The sequence below is a fragment of the Hippocampus bargibanti genome, linkage group LG03, assembly GCF_051943395.1.
Source record: "Hippocampus bargibanti isolate YZ-2025 linkage group LG03, ASM5194339v1, whole genome shotgun sequence".
Classification (NCBI taxonomy): Eukaryota; Metazoa; Chordata; class Actinopteri; order Syngnathiformes; family Syngnathidae; genus Hippocampus; species Hippocampus bargibanti.
The window spans coordinates 23,891,542-23,907,295 of NC_142736.1; the positions used below are offsets into that span (position 1 = coordinate 23,891,542).

The following is a 15,754-nucleotide window of genomic DNA, read 5'->3' on the forward strand; positions in this document are numbered from 1 at the left end:
GACCAAAGAAAGAAAGTGAAGAAAGAAGGGAATATGTGTTTGTGTATATACGTGTTTGTGTGTGTTGTTTGTTCATCATCCACCTGCCTACCGGCAAACAATGTGATCCCACAGAGTGAGCACACTTATACACATACATCAGGCGCTCACACAGAAACCCACAGATGCCTTGTTGTATGTATGCTGACATTTCAGAGTGCGCTTGCCCGCTTGCTTGGGGAGGAGGAAACTTCCAAAAGATGAATCACAAACGAAAGGAGCTGCATGCGACATTCGCACTGCATTATTCGTTGGAGCTTCATGACAACTGATCAATGAATCAAGTCCATTTGGCTGACCGCCCCCTCTTTCTGGTGCTCACTCTCGCCTTCTCACAGAAATAGAATCTGTGATACCATTTAAAATGCTGACAGCATGACAAAGCGAACCTTGATGGCCACTCAGCAACAGCAAGACAGTGTCAGCATTTTCGTCCAAACTGACGTGATTTACTATAAAGAGCCTTCAGTGAGTGATAAATGACGAGAACATTACTTGTCACATGCCCCCTCACCTCATTTATATCACAAAAGAAGCATGTGTTAGAGGCACATCGGCAAAATCTAAAAGCAATTTGTGAGTGGCTAGCACACATTTCCAAAGAATGTGATGTATGTTATATTAATTGAAGACAATTTGTCATTTAAGTAACCTCACGCCAGGTACGCACTCTGCGTGGAGCAACTCTAAAATCTAAAAATGTGGCAAATGCCTGCGCGCCCGCTGAGCGTATGAACTTCAGCACTTTTTCTGTTTCCACACAGCAGAGTGTCGTAAGTTCAGCACCCTGTGAATGTGAATCTCAACTTGCACGTTTTGATTCGGTTAACTGCCCGGCGACGGCCCGGCGACGGCCCGGCGACGGCTGACTCATGCTGATAGAGCGAGACACACGTGGCCCATGCCGCTCATTGATGCTCACCGGCTGCCCAACAGCTGGAACACGTCCCAAACAATGTTGCGCTGGCGGCTGATGTCAACATATATCATATTAAGTGGTGAAAAATATCTGCAACAGAGGTCTTTTGAAATAAAATAATAAATTTAACCTCTGCTTAGAGGCTTACCATTTCAAACATGCTACTCGTGGTTTGGAGCTCGGGTCTCCCATAATTACAACAAGAGTCATTGTAATGTTGAGATAATTGAATGTTGCTTTGCGTTTCTTTGTTGTTCAGCAAATATGATTGGGTGAGCTGTATAGCAAGGAGACCAGTGCTGCTCTAAAGAACGTATGCACATACTTTATTATTATTATTATTATTATTATTATTATTATTATTATTATTAAACAAAGTAATGTAGTTTATTCCATACATTGTAAGAATGAAAATTGTAAAGAGCAGTACATTGGGGAGACTCAACAAATTCTCAAAAAAAAGACTTTATCAACATCGCAGGGATAATACTAGTGGGCCTCAATCGGCAGTACATTTGCACCTAAAAGCTAGCAACCACTCATTTGACGACAATGAGGTTAAAATCTTAGCGAAAGAACATAGATGGTTTGAAAGGGGGGTAAAAGAGGCGATTCTTATAAAACAACAAAATCCTTCATTAAACCGGTCTGGTGGTGTGAGGTTCAATTTGGATCGTTCATACAATAGCCTGCTCAGGCAAAACAGGTTAGGCAACTTTCGCAATGCTGATGAGGGTCGTTATGTTGATGAGGTGATACCGGGGGGAGTGGGTGTAATAGGCCAATCGTTAGTCAGGAATGTAGGAACAATCAGTGGGGCAACAGGGGGGGGTCCCGCGCCCCCCCCCCAACCTGAGAGTAGGGACCTATCATAGCTGTGTCCGGCGCCACCAGGTCTGGACATTAGGGATATATAAATGGGGCCGATACGACCAGTCAGACTTTAGTTCGCTGACGAAGCCTCTTGGATAGGAGGCGAAACGTCCGAAACCTTCACTTTTGTACAGATGACGGCTGAAGAAACCTTCTCATCGATATTATTATTATTATTATTATTATTATTATTATTACTTTGCTGCTGTGAAATGTAAATTTCTCCACTGCGAGACTATAAAGGCAAATCCCATCCAATCACATCGTATTAGGATAATATTTTATTGATTTATGGCATGTATAATAGAAACATGAGTAGTTTCCTATATGTTGGATGTAAATTTCAAATTCCCAGTGTAAATGTACTCGTTCATTGTGAAAAATAATAGCATAACAAAATCTGACCAAAAATAATACAGCATAATAATCACACAAAAATATTATTGATGTAACGTACAAATGTACCTTTTAAAATTATTGGATTCACTTATTTTAAAAGTGACAATTACAATTGTATCATTTCGGTGAATACGTGTTCAACATGAAACACTGATATCAAAATAATAATCAGTAAAAAAAATGCAACACAGTCAATTGTCCTCCCAAGTCTGGCCAGTCAAGATGGGGACAGCCAACAAACATACAGACAATGGAGTTAAAAATGAGAGCAAGTTAGTAGTGTAGACTCACAGATAAATGAAGCCAGGCAAAGAGAAAAAATATCACACATTCTCACAAAAGGAGACGTGTTCATTGATCTAGAAATGATTCTAAGCCAAAAGAACTACGCGTGACCTCAATAGCACAACTACGACCTGACAGGTGTTATTCTGTGTCTAATTGTGTGCACTTTGTGTGTCCATGGTGTTCATGTGCTTTGCAAAGTCACTGAAAAGTTTATTCTTCTCACATGTATTGTCAAGCAAGCGTGTTGCCTTTATGTTCTAGTATGTTTTGTGTTCATGTCCCTTGAGGCACAGTTTGCGCGTGAGTCTGTGTTCTTCTGCAGTACTACTTCAGGTCACTGACTCCTGTTATTTGATGTTGAAGGTTTGGCTCTACGTACAAGTATGTGTCATAGGTCCGTGGGTGTTTTGGGTGAACAAACCCTTTCTGTAAGGGTCCCTGCAGTCATGCATGCTTTGTTTTCCCAACATTAGATGTCATTTTGTTGGCCATCAGTCACCCAGTCAGCAATGGCATCTGGGCCGGATCCGGCATGAATCCGGCACAGCCGGCCTTGTGTCGGCAGTGGCAAAACGCATGTGGGCCGAATGTGGCCCAGGCACGGCAACGGAGGGATGGCTTGACTCCGGCAAAGCGGATGTGGGCCGATTATGGCAAAGCGGATGTGGGCCGATTATGGCAAACCGGATTTGGGCCTGAAATCAATTTACAACTCCAGCTCAGTTATGGCTAGCCAGTATTGAACCGGAACTCGAGACATACACATACGCACATGCACACGTACACACACACACTCACGCACGCACACACACGCACGCACACACACACGCACACACACACCCATACACACAGAGTAAAATCATTCTGATAGGAGGATTGTGTTGAAGTCGACTGACATCTGCGAAAGAAGGTACCAGTGTTCATTGAGGGATTTGTACTTTTGGGAATGGCAATGAATGGCTCCACGAATATTTGAAAATGGAGAGATGGACTTTGTTTGAATGCAGCCTTTTATTATATCTTGCCGTATAGTAACCCCAAACTGACTCGAGCACACCCGTCTCTGGCTTCCCGAGAACACTTCCAGCTTTCCTTCAAACAAACAAACGCTATCTCATAAACATATTAAAGGAATTATAAACCGAATATAAATCTTAGTAAATTCATGGATGTTGAACATTTGAACTTACTTTTGTATTCAAGGTGAAACCCTGCGGCCACAACGCTAATGTCACTCTGAAAGTGCAAGAGAAGCTGATTGGAGGTGGAGTTAAGGAGGGCAGGAGCTGTTGTTCCTGCAAACAAAAAATAGGAGTAATGATGACACCCAATAAAAATATTTTAAAAATCCTGGTGGTGTCCGTCCCCAATTTTAGCTCGGGTCCTCTACCAGAGGCCAGGAAGCTTGAGGGTTCTGCGCAGTATCCATACTGTTCCCAGTATGTGCTTTTCTGGACTGAGATATCCAATGTTGTTCCCGGGATCTGTTGCAATCATTCATCTATTTTGGGGGTCACCACCCCAAGTGCTCTGACCACCACAGGTATGACTGTCAAATCTACCTTTCAGGCTCTCTCCAGCTCCTCTCTGAACACTTGTTATGCTCTCTCTCTCTCTCTCTCTCTCTCTCTCTCTCTCTCTCTCTCTCTCTCTCTCTCTCTCTCTCTCTCTCTGACTCTATAACTTTCTCTCTCTCTCTCTCTGACTCTATAACTTTCTCTCTCTCTCTCTCTCTCTCTCTCTCTCTCTCTCTCTCTCTCTCTCTCTCTCTCTCTCTCTCTCTCTCTCTCTCTTTCTGTATTGTTGTCATCGACCCGTCCGATACCCAATTTATTTTCGTTACGGTGGTTGGTATGGAGGGTTGCATTTTGAATGACGCATTGACACCTAAGGACAATTTTTCTGTATACAAATTTGCACATTTTTTGGAAAGTGAGAGGAAGTCAGACGACCTGTGGAACTGTGAGGCGGAAGTGCTAATCACTCGTCCATCAACATTCAAGTGATACATTTTATTACATACAGAACACAACACTCTCTTGTGTCACTCATCCTGACAGTCATGTTTTCAACTGGTTGCCATTTAGAGTGGTGCAAACAGTGGGGGCTTCTAATATTTGAATATAACATGGCAAGTGTGAAGGACGAGTCAACTAATAGAAGCACTTTTCAGGATGAATCATAAAACATGTTCAATGAAAAGCTCTGAACATTTGATTGCATCGGTTCTCATTAGATTCTCGAGGTGTACCTAATGTTTCGGCCGCCGTGTGTAGAACGGGGTTAAAAATGCATCAACTGTGGCATTTTGGCCTTAAGAAGACTTCACACGCCAATTCCCATACCTGGAAATTACCAGGAAAGCAGGGTGGATGACCCTACCCTCCAGAGACCGCTGACATGGAATTGTCCCTCTATGAGGAAACCCTCATCAGCCCTCACGCTCGGTAGCAAACATCAGATCACTGCGGTTCGAGTGGGTAGCTCCCCAGTGTGTCTTGTGGAGAAGGGCAGAGTCATTTGCGTGCCTTTGTGTACGCGTGTGAGTGTGTTCTGCCTAGTGTGCATCATGTTTCATGTATGATAGGTATGTGACAGGTATATGCTCTGCGCAGGTCACAGTGGAAACACCGCTGGGAAATTGTAAAGGTTATCTCTTTCTTTACGCCTCCCTGTCTTCTCTTTCACCTTCCAGGCTTGACTCAAAGTGAAGCTGCTTTGCTCTTTCTTCTCTTGCTACCCTTAACCCCCCCACAATCGGCCCCGCGCTCACTGTTGCCACGGAGGAGGACTTCTTAACGCATCAAAAGGACATTTAAGATAATATCAGATTTCTTGTTATTACAAGTCATCCATTATGTGTCTCCGGTGTGTGGTGTTATGCGTGTGCATGTGTGTGCTTATATATTAATAACTGTCATAGCTAATTCATCACATACACTCGCTGTGTGTGTGCACACGGCTTTAGTTTAGCTGCTGTCATATCCCATCTATCATAGATCTCGACCTGCTTGTGTGTGTGTGTGAGTGTGTTTGTGTTTAAATCTGTGTGTGAGGGAGCGGGTGTGAGAAGATATTGTCATACCAGAAAATGACCCTAATTTAGGAGCCGTCATGTCTCCCCCATCGTAGATCTCCAGAGAATCCCAGTTGTGCTCGGTAGCAAATGTTATCACTTGAATCTAAACAGCAAATCATGAAAATAAACCACATTTTGCATCCAAGTGTTAATGCAGAGACATTGTATAAATTGGAAGTTAAAAACACCAGCACATGTTCTCCCGTGTAGATCCAATGCAGTCAACTCCCACACATTCACAGTTCAGCGGTCACCTATTTCTGGATTTATGTGTATTTAGCTTATCCACAGAAAACCCAAATACAGTACAGTACTTGCATTCTGTGTGACCTGGAATATATTGATGGATGGCTAGATGGATGGATGGATGGATGGATGGATGGATGGATGGATGGATGGATGGATGGATGGATGGATGGATGGATGGATGGATATATCACTCTAGGCTAGCAAGTTTGCGGAAGCATTTGCAAACAAAACCATGTTGCTCTATGATTTTTTATTTTCATTTTATTTTATGTATATCTATTTATTTTTTTAAGCATGGCCATCATCATTTTCGTCCAAAATAAAATATTATTTAGTTTTCGACTTTCTGAAACAGTATCTTTCAGTTTCAACACAACTATGAATTATCATTACCATTTAGCAAGCTAATTAATGCACAAAGGGTTAAATGGCATCTTCACCTGTATTCCAGCTCCTTCGCTGACATGGATTCCCCACAGACAGTTGAGACTGTTTGGGTATGGCTCTGGGAAGCCAGGAGACAATATGGTACCACGGCGTTCTGTAAGATTCCCACTGCAGGGAACTGAAGGCAAGAGAGAAATGACATATTTGTCAGTAGCGTTTATTAATCAAGTAGCTGAGGGAAATGACAGGCTGTTAAAAATGTCTGCACATCCAGCCATAGAGTGTTCAAATGATTAAGACGGAGCTAGGGGCAGAGAAGAAAAAGTGACTTTGTGTCATTTCATAAACTGAAGTGATAATTATAACTGTTCGTTGCAGAAATATATTTCAAATAGACGTATAATTTGTTGCACAGCATTTGCTTAAATCATGATGATTTAGTGTTAGGGAACAGGGTTTAGTTCAATGGTGCAATGTCAGAGGAATATGATATCCAATAAAAGTGCACTAAATATACTGTACCATGCTCAGAGAGGTATACATTTACAGTACTCTATGCATGTTATCGTGGTGCTAGTGTACAATGTGTCCAATTTTATTGTATCAATCTGAGTGGAGTTTCTGATCATTTGCTCAATTTTTTTAGCTAAATGCACAGTTAAGATATTAAAAATCAATTTTGCGGGATACTGACAGTTAATTCCAATATTAATGCAAAAAAATACCGGTAAATAAATCCCTGGTGACAATAACAGAGTATCACTACCTTTAAAATCAATTTGAATTTTGATCTAATGTTATGGCCTGTGAGGGGAAACCTCAGTGTCTTACCAACACAGCTTGCCGTCGTTGAATTCCACTGTGCCAGAGCACCTGGTATGGCCTGGCACCGGATCACGCTGGATCCCTTCAGGAGATATCCTGGACTGCACTCGAAACGGATCACCGATCCGGCGGAGAATTCTGACCCGATGCGCCTGCCGTAGCGAGGCTCTGGCACCGAGCTACACTGACTGTCACTTGTCCGAGGCACAGCTTTAGTCCAAATACATTCAAAGAGTATGAGAGGAAGGTATTAAAAAGAAAAACAGAATTCAATTAGCCTCATTCACCATCAGTCCTTGTGAACAGAAACCTCTGTTATGCTTTTAAGGGATTCCAATGATTGCTTAGGCGATCAAATAGCTTTGGTGTTTCTTTTACAAAGATTTCAATTCATCAACTTTGTCAGCTTTAGATTTTATTCAAATTGAAGCAGAACACAACCTTCTTTTTTACAATGATTTGTGTTAACTGTGCTTCATTTTGCTTTTAACTTGTGAATTTGTCATCCATTCACCCATTTAAATTGCAAATTTGCAAAGGACAAAAAACGAATGTTGAAGAAAGAAAGGAGTAACTGTTTGAATGATCTGTTTTTACATCACACCATTATTATGCCTAATTATCTAAAAAATACCCCATGACATGATTGGTGAAAGAGGCCTTGATAGAAAACACTTTAGTCACATCACCTTGGTAGACAAAGTGAAAGCCCTTGGCGGGTTGGCCACTCTTGGCATTGAACCGCAGCATGATTTGATGGGACGTTGCCAACGGTAACGTCTCTCCTGGGGAACACGTCATACAAACCAGTGAATGGAGTATGCAACTGAAAATGTTTGGTTCGATGTGAAAACGGCTGCATGAACATTTAGACTTGACCCCAGATCTTCCAACTGCCATCATTACTCAAGCATTTGAAAGAATTCAAACATCTTTCCTCATCCCTCGCAAAGGGTGAAACAATGACAGCAATGTCGAAATAGTATCGTAATATGTATTACAATTATCAAAACACAATAGGATGTAATTGCCTCATTACTGCCATTCCCGAATTGAAAATATTCCGTGCAGCACCATTTCCGAATTTGTTCCGGTTTTGGTTTTTCTTACGGGAATCAGACCTCTGGCAATGTTTTTCCCCTACCACGAGGGGGCATTATTTGCCTTTTGTACATTTCACGCTCACGTACCTCCAGACCCATATAACTTAGGAATTAACTTTTTTTTCTGATGAAAGAAGAGAGTCTAAGGTTTCTTACACTGCATTGAATGTTTATGTCATCCTAAAACGCAATATTCTCTGGTCCCATAATTTCAGTGAAAATGAAAAAACCCTGGCACTGGAGTAGACATATTTTTGCACGTCTGGCAGTGAATGAGTTAAGTGTTATTAGCGTTATCAATGAAAGACAGCATTGTGAATGACAAAGAACATGATGTTTTGCACCACTGACCCAATAAGGGCATTTGCCTATAGTATTTTTCTTCTTACTGCTGTGATGTAGAAAAACACTATGTTACAATCTTGGGATTATTAGATTTGTATTTTTTGATGATGATGTTTGTTGCAGCCGCATTGATATGTAGATGGCAGTACAATTGTGCTGCTTCGTCCATGGCGGAAGCGGGTACTCGCCGTCGCTGATTCTGTCTCAAAGATAAGCCAAAATGGATTCTCACTAAACACATCACTGTCAAATATACACAGATAACAAGGACTGGCGCTTTGAGTTTGTAAAAAAGTTGATAAAAAAATAAACAGTTTACACACACAGATACAAATTGTCATATTTTCTGGTGTAAATGGCGCATCGGAGTATAAGGCACATCCCTAATGAATGATGTATTTTCAAACTGTTTACATATATAAGGCGCGCTGGAGTATGAGGCATATCTTCAATGAATGAAAACATGTTTTCCAAATAAAATATCAAAATAGATAAAAAATGTCCAAATATAAGGCACACCACTTTATAACACTAGAAACTCGAGTTGCGCACAATTTCTTCTACAGGGGGAAATGGAGTTGGTGGCGGCTGACAGTAGTTACGAGACTTGTGGCTCAATATTAATTCACATATCAAGTGCACCTGTGTAAAAGGCGCTGGGTCATCTTTTGAAGCAAATCAAGGCTTTTGCATACTCTTGAGTAGGATGGCCATTCTGTACTTCCCACTGTTTCACCATCAGGAAAATTTACACACTACACATACCCATAATATTTTAGACGAGACTTACTAAAAACAATACAATGTTCAGTATTGAACTGTGACTTTCACATTTTTTTTCCTACACTGACTGGGTGAGAGTCTCAACAAATTTGGTCTTGCAGAAGCGCAAGGAAAAGCCAGTCACCCTTGTCAACATCAGAGACAAACCCGCAGGCAGGAGGAACCCGAGTCTGAACACCGGCGCTGGCCCAGGTCATGAGTGACAATCGTTCAGAACCAACAAAAATAACTTTCAAGGAAACTTAATTGGAAAAGCAGATGCGTAATATGTTACGACAGGTGAGGTAGTGAAGCCATAAAAAATTATTATGATGCATGTACATGAGATCAAAAGACAGGCCATTGCATTTTTTTGTAAGATTCACCACAGTTGCAGCAGGTTAATCGAAGAGAAAAGAGTGCAGAGCGCCCACACCAATGAAAATAAACATTTAACAATTTACAGCCAACTAAATAATTATTATTTATATATCTGCCGGTTGTGCCCCCCGCAAATAAAAAAAAGTTGTGTACTGCAATGTCACGGATGTCAAATTAAAAATGTTCGTTTTTATGGATTGAAACAATTTCAGGGTGGCCCGGTAGCCAAGTGGTTAGCACACTGGCTTCACAGTGCAGAGGCCGCCGGTTCGCGTCTCGGTCCGGCCTCCCTGTGTGGAGTTTGCACGTTCTCCCCGGACCCGCGTGGGTTTTCTCTGGGTCCTCCAATTTCCTCCCACACTCCAAAAACATGCATGGCAGGCAGATTGACCACTCCAAATTGTCCCTAGGTGTGAGTGTGAGAGTGACTGTTGTATGTCTTTGTGTGCCCTGCGATTGGCTGGCAACCAATTCAGGGTGTCCCCCGCCTCGTGCCCGAAGACAGCTGAGATAGGCTCCAGCAACCCCCGCGACCCTAATGAGGAATAAGCGGTACGGAAAATGAGATGAGATGAGAAACAATTTCAATTCAGTAAAGTCCACAGTCCTCATCAGGACTCTTGTCTGTCCATATGCCACATACACACAGGAAGCATTTGTATATTAACTCCTGTTTCCACCCATTCAAATGCTTTCATTATTTTTATGAGCGGTCCCTTTCGTTTTACACTCCGCAAGCACCAGTGCAATCTCATCGGCGAGCGATGCGGAACAGGAGATGGCCGAAATGGCAACCGCAATACACAAACATGACCAATGAGATCCAAACCATTGGACATCATCAAACCCGGAGACTCGATTGGCGCAATAATGAAAATATGTGGTGAGACGACGACTGGCTACCCACAAAAGAAAGGGCCAGACCTCAAAACAAGCGAATTCCAGCAAGCTAGGCCAGAATCATCCTTGGGGTATTGGGACAAAAGCATGTCACATGCGTCTTATTAAGACACCCGGGAAGAGTTTAAATTGTGAAAAATGATGTGATTGTTGCTATTGTCCTGCCTCTACAGGGGGACATTCATCATATCAGCAATCTAAACATCAGAATTTTTTTGCAAGCTTTAAATCAAGGTCCTGAAGGCCAGATAGCAGAGTAGATCAACTGAATGACGGTTTTCAGACATAATGAATTAAAAGGACAGTTCTGGACATTTCTCACAGGAATGGCTTATCATTTTAAAAAAAACAAAACTATGACTCTCCAATTTCTCACCTGAATGTGATCCCGCCAGCGAACTCAGCAATCGTGACTTCTCATTGGCGCCATCAAATAGCTCCACTGAGTCGTTCATTGCAGTCTGGAAGATGGCAAACTGACCAAAAACAACTGGAAAGGAGCGAGAAGAAGGTTGAAAACCAAGAAATGCCCCTGTAGCATTGGTATAGCTCATGTTTTCATTTCCAATTTAAGCATACCAAATTGTTGAGGCACGGTGATGTAGTAGGAGCAGATTTGTCGACTGGTGTAGTTTAAAGGGTAGTTTGGAGACAAAACGACACCATCAGATCCGCCATACTGTCCACCGCATGGAGCTGCAGACACAAGGAACAAGATGGTGGAAATATTGGGAAAGTTGAAGGCTTGTGACTTCGGACCAATGCAAAGGCAAAATGCAAAATGTTGGTTTGTTTGTCAATTATTTAAAACGGGTTGACACAAATCTACAGAGCGGATAGCAATGGGAATTTGTAAAAGGGAAGCATGCGTCCCACGTTGTTGGTTTGACTCTCGACTCTGATGTCTTAGCAGATAGACCTAAATGCTAAAATGACATCAAGTCGACTTTAAACATGAGAAATTGTTCTCAACTGTCTTACCTGGTTAAACAAAGGAACTGGTTATTAAAAAAAAACTGCAATGTTGATCTTGTCTCAGAATTAGCATTTCATATAAAATCCATGAATTGTGAGTCAACAGCCCTATAATTTGAAGGGGCATGTAGATCCAGTACATACACTACAAGGTTAATTATGCAAAAATGGTCTGCATGAGCTTGTTCTAGTTTTACCTGCTTGTAAGACAACCTATACAAATGCAGACACATTCAAATTCAGATTTTACACAGACGGCCAGTAGAAATTGACGGCTGGAGTGCTCATGTCAGCTAAGTAAAAATTGTGATCCTCAATTTATTAAGAGAATAAAATATCATTTAGCACGAGTTATTGGCTTTTAAAACAGTTACAATTTCATTCTAATGTGCATAAAAAGTGTTTTGTCTGAAATATGTGAATCATTTTTTAATGACTCAAACATTGACAGATTGAATTTGGCCTCTGCATTTCAAGCATTTTGAATAACTTCACATTAAAAAGCAGGATGCAGATATAAAGACTCCTGCAGACTGGCTGCGACTATTCTGTTAACCTAAAGAGTGCAACCACATCATCTTTCTTGATTTGCAGATATTCTACGGAGTCACCTCATTGGTTGTGGCTTGGAACTGAAGTGGATTTTTGTGGGACAGGAGATTTGACACAATCTCTTTCGACAATGGATGCTACAGCTTAGTGTTTGCTTTCAGCATTTAGCTTGTAGCAGACATGCAAATTCCACCATTGTCCCTGGTCCACTGATGAAAAGGACATTTTATCCTCTTATCTTTAATCTAGAACTATTTCATACAACAAAGAGGGTGCAGAAAGTTCTTAAGAGTTAATGAATGTGTCTTTGTGTTGTCATATGATTTATTTATTTTTTGTTCTTTTGACTTCGAGATGGCGCTGCGAAAGTGGCTGCCGTTACAGCAGCTCCTATATTTTGTTTTTCTACTTCTTCCTTTCCTTTCTTCTTCCTTCCATAACTTTGCTGCTGGGAAATGTGAATTTCTCCACTGCAAGACCAATAAAGGCTGATCCAATCCAATCCATAAAACAGAAGGTAAAAATATATATCAGCCTTGAGATGACCCTCGGGAATCAGTTTACATTTTGTGTAATTGAGTGTTGACGTTAGTGTGAATAATGTGAATTGTGTGAAGCAGTGAATAAGTCTACCAAATAAAATAACCCATTGGGAATTTTAAGAGTTTTCCTTCAGTTCCCACAGCGTGACCCTGAAGAGGTCAGTTCACTTCAACGCATCAGCAAGCAGATGAACTTGAGATGTGTTGTGGTCCCGATGCAAGAAGTGTGCTGATCACTCTGCATGTGCCGCACCTGAGCGCCTTCAATAACATTTCAAAAAGGCATCAGTGAGCTGAGCACACGTGCTGAGCTATCACAAACTTTGCATAAGAATCAGTAGCCTAGATGAGGATCACTTTCATAGATCAACTCGGCAGGAAAAAAAACAGCAGGAATTGTTTTCCTTGCAATTTCCAACAGAGCAGATGCATTTGTTGGACTGTGGTCCCCTGCTTTGTCGTCTACCTTCCCTTTTGCTTCATAAACTATCAGAGTAATCATCCACTTCTTTCTGCTCCTCTTCCACACCGGCTGATATTTTCCATTGATTCGTGCTGTGATGCTGCATTCTAAGCCTCGGGTCTGAAGAAGGTGCGTTCTTCATCTACCCATAATCTCCCAGTGGTGTTGCTCCAGGCTCAGGTGCTAAAAAGCCTCCACACAAATGATCTTTGATCACTCATGCTCACAACACGCTGAAAAACACGCAGTCACGAAGGCATGCTTCTCATGGTCGGTAAGTCTGCAACAAACACTCACCCATGCACACACAAGCACATGTACAAACCGCTTCATGGAAAAAAAGGCAACACAGTAAAAGAAAAAGTGTAAAAATGTCCCAGAGTGTTAAAATTATCTTGTGGCACCTCCTGCAGTTTTGGGAAAACTAGCTCATAAAATTGTTATTGTAGCTTTAATTTTCCAGGGACTAGATTCATCTCAGGGAAGAAAATAAACAAACTATTGAGCCTTGCACACCCACACTTTAACAAACAGATATGTACTTATTATTTTTAAAAAGCAAGGTGTGTGTACTGTATATAAAGCACAGTCGGTTTCACTGCTCATGTTTAATGAAAGGGATGAAAAAAAACAATTTGTGAATTATGATGTGTCTGTACATTGAATGTAATAACAAATAACAATAGTGCAGCTGACCTACTGGCCGTGTGGAGGGTTGTGAAACCCAAAAGGGCTCTCAACAGCTCTCTGTACTAAACGTTGGCAGTGAAACATTTTAAACGGGGTACATCGGAACATGGTTCAGCTGTACACGACAGCAGCCTATACAGGTGGGCATAAACATGGAGTAGACCACACTCAGGCAAGTGAAGTTTTTTTTACATTAATACAATTTGGACCAACAATGTTATTTCATAGATTGAGCATTGAGTTATCGTTTCTGTGCTTGTATGTATGTTCATGCAGGTATGTGAGAATGTTGTATCGAGATAGAAGTTATAGCCTTCGTGCGAGCACACACATATATGTCCTAAACACAAATAAGGAGAGTGAGAGAGAGAGCTCTGCAACAGGAAGTAATAATTTTGACGTCCTTTTAACAGTTCTTAGTTACCATGGGAATGAGTAAAGGAGCATTTTGAGACAGAAGGTGTGTGTGTGTTAGAGAGAAAGAGTGAGAGAGAGCGAGTGAGAGACAGAGAGAGAGAGAGAGAGAGAGAGAGAGAGAGAGAAAGATCAAGAGAGAGAGAGAAAGATCAAGAGAGAGAGAGGGGGGGGGGGGGGGGGTAAGACACCGAGACAGACAGTGCAACACAGTAAATGAGACACATGAGGCGGTAGGAAGGGAGTGTTGGTGCGAAGTCATTACATGCGGAGGGAGAAGAAAAAGGGGCTGAGCAAGGGGACGAAAGGTGAAATGAGAGAAGACGGAGGGAGTGTAAGTGGAGCTGTATTATTTAAAGGGGTCTCAACCTGTCTAATGAGCTTGGTCTAAGAGCCCCCAGGAACTGGCCCTAGATACGAGACAAAAAAAGGGAAAACCAAGTGGCCAAACTATGGAAAAGTCCATGTGGAGAAGAATAGAAGCGATCGAAATGAAAGGAATTAGGAAATCGAATAGTGTTGAATGGATTGTTTCATGAACAGAAGTGGCACATTAATTAAAGGCCCTTGTTGTGGGAACAGAAAGCGGATAAAAACTAAATAGTGATCGAAACTTGCATTCCGTACAAAAGAATGAGAACCGAATACAGATGTGTGTGGGGGGAGGGGCTTGGGGTGTGTGAAGGCATTGGCCTTCCTTCAAGAATTTATACATTTTCCCTTAATATATTTTGGCATGTATGAATTTGTACAATAGTTAGATTAATTAACTGATATTGACCATCCACTTTGATTGTTGATTATTTCATCATGAAGTAATGGAGTATACTAATTAGTTACAAGCAGCAGAAGTGCTGCTAATTCACTCTCAGAGTGTTTGTGGTCGAAAGAAGATACGCTTGAGCTACATTCATCCATGATGGTGGTGACTTCTCTCGTTTACGTTGTACGTGGCCACAAAAGTGCCATTGCTGAGAGGTGATAGTGAGACCCTAATTAAAAATGAACACAGTAAAAAAATAGGAAGATAACTGACCTTTTTTGGTTCGCAAAGAGGACATCATAGACTTTTTTTGCGTCAATAATGAAGCAAGACAACATTTTGGAAATAGTTAAGTTGTGTGTGTGTGGGCGGGGTTGTTTGAGGCAGAGTCTCTCACAACCTACCATTGGAATTCGGAACGCCACTGACGTGAATGTGTAGGTAAACCTAATTTAGTGTCTGGTGTGAGCAGAATCATTTTTTACAAAACTCGTGTAATACAGCCAATTATTCAGTTACGTGAGGGAATGAGAGGGATTGTTATGTGCTCCTCCCTCCTCTAGAGGTCAGTGATGTGGGGTGAGGGTAGTTCAGTCATTCCTGTTCTCCCCTCCCTCACTATGGAGGCTACATGGCGCCTGCTAATAGGTGATGAAACACACCTGGATCCTGGGCAGCTTACAAAAGGGGCTGCTCCAGGCTCACCCACGCTCTCACCTGCCTGCCAAGACCAGACCTTTGGCCGTGTTGTTCTTTGGATTGACTTGTGTCATTAAATTATTTATTTTCCTCGAACCAACCTGTGT

The 15,754-nt window shown here is 41.7% G+C and overlaps 1 protein-coding gene across 1 annotated transcript in view; it reads right to left on the reverse strand.

Annotated features, from left to right (window-relative positions):
* The window catches only part of csmd1a (CUB and Sushi multiple domains 1a), a 379,749-nt gene that overhangs the window by 50,307 nt on the left and 313,688 nt on the right, over positions 1 to 15,754 (reverse strand). Inside the window, exons 33-39 of the mRNA XM_088992707.1 lie at positions 11,129 to 11,245; positions 10,926 to 11,039; positions 7,748 to 7,843; positions 7,065 to 7,268; positions 6,287 to 6,411; positions 5,604 to 5,700; positions 3,709 to 3,813 (exon numbers count right to left, since the gene is read on the reverse strand). Of these exons, the coding sequence (XP_088848833.1) occupies positions 3,709 to 3,813; positions 5,604 to 5,700; positions 6,287 to 6,411; positions 7,065 to 7,268; positions 7,748 to 7,843; positions 10,926 to 11,039; positions 11,129 to 11,245 (858 nt within the window). The remainder of the gene's footprint in view (positions 1 to 3,708; positions 3,814 to 5,603; positions 5,701 to 6,286; positions 6,412 to 7,064; positions 7,269 to 7,747; positions 7,844 to 10,925; positions 11,040 to 11,128; positions 11,246 to 15,754) is intronic.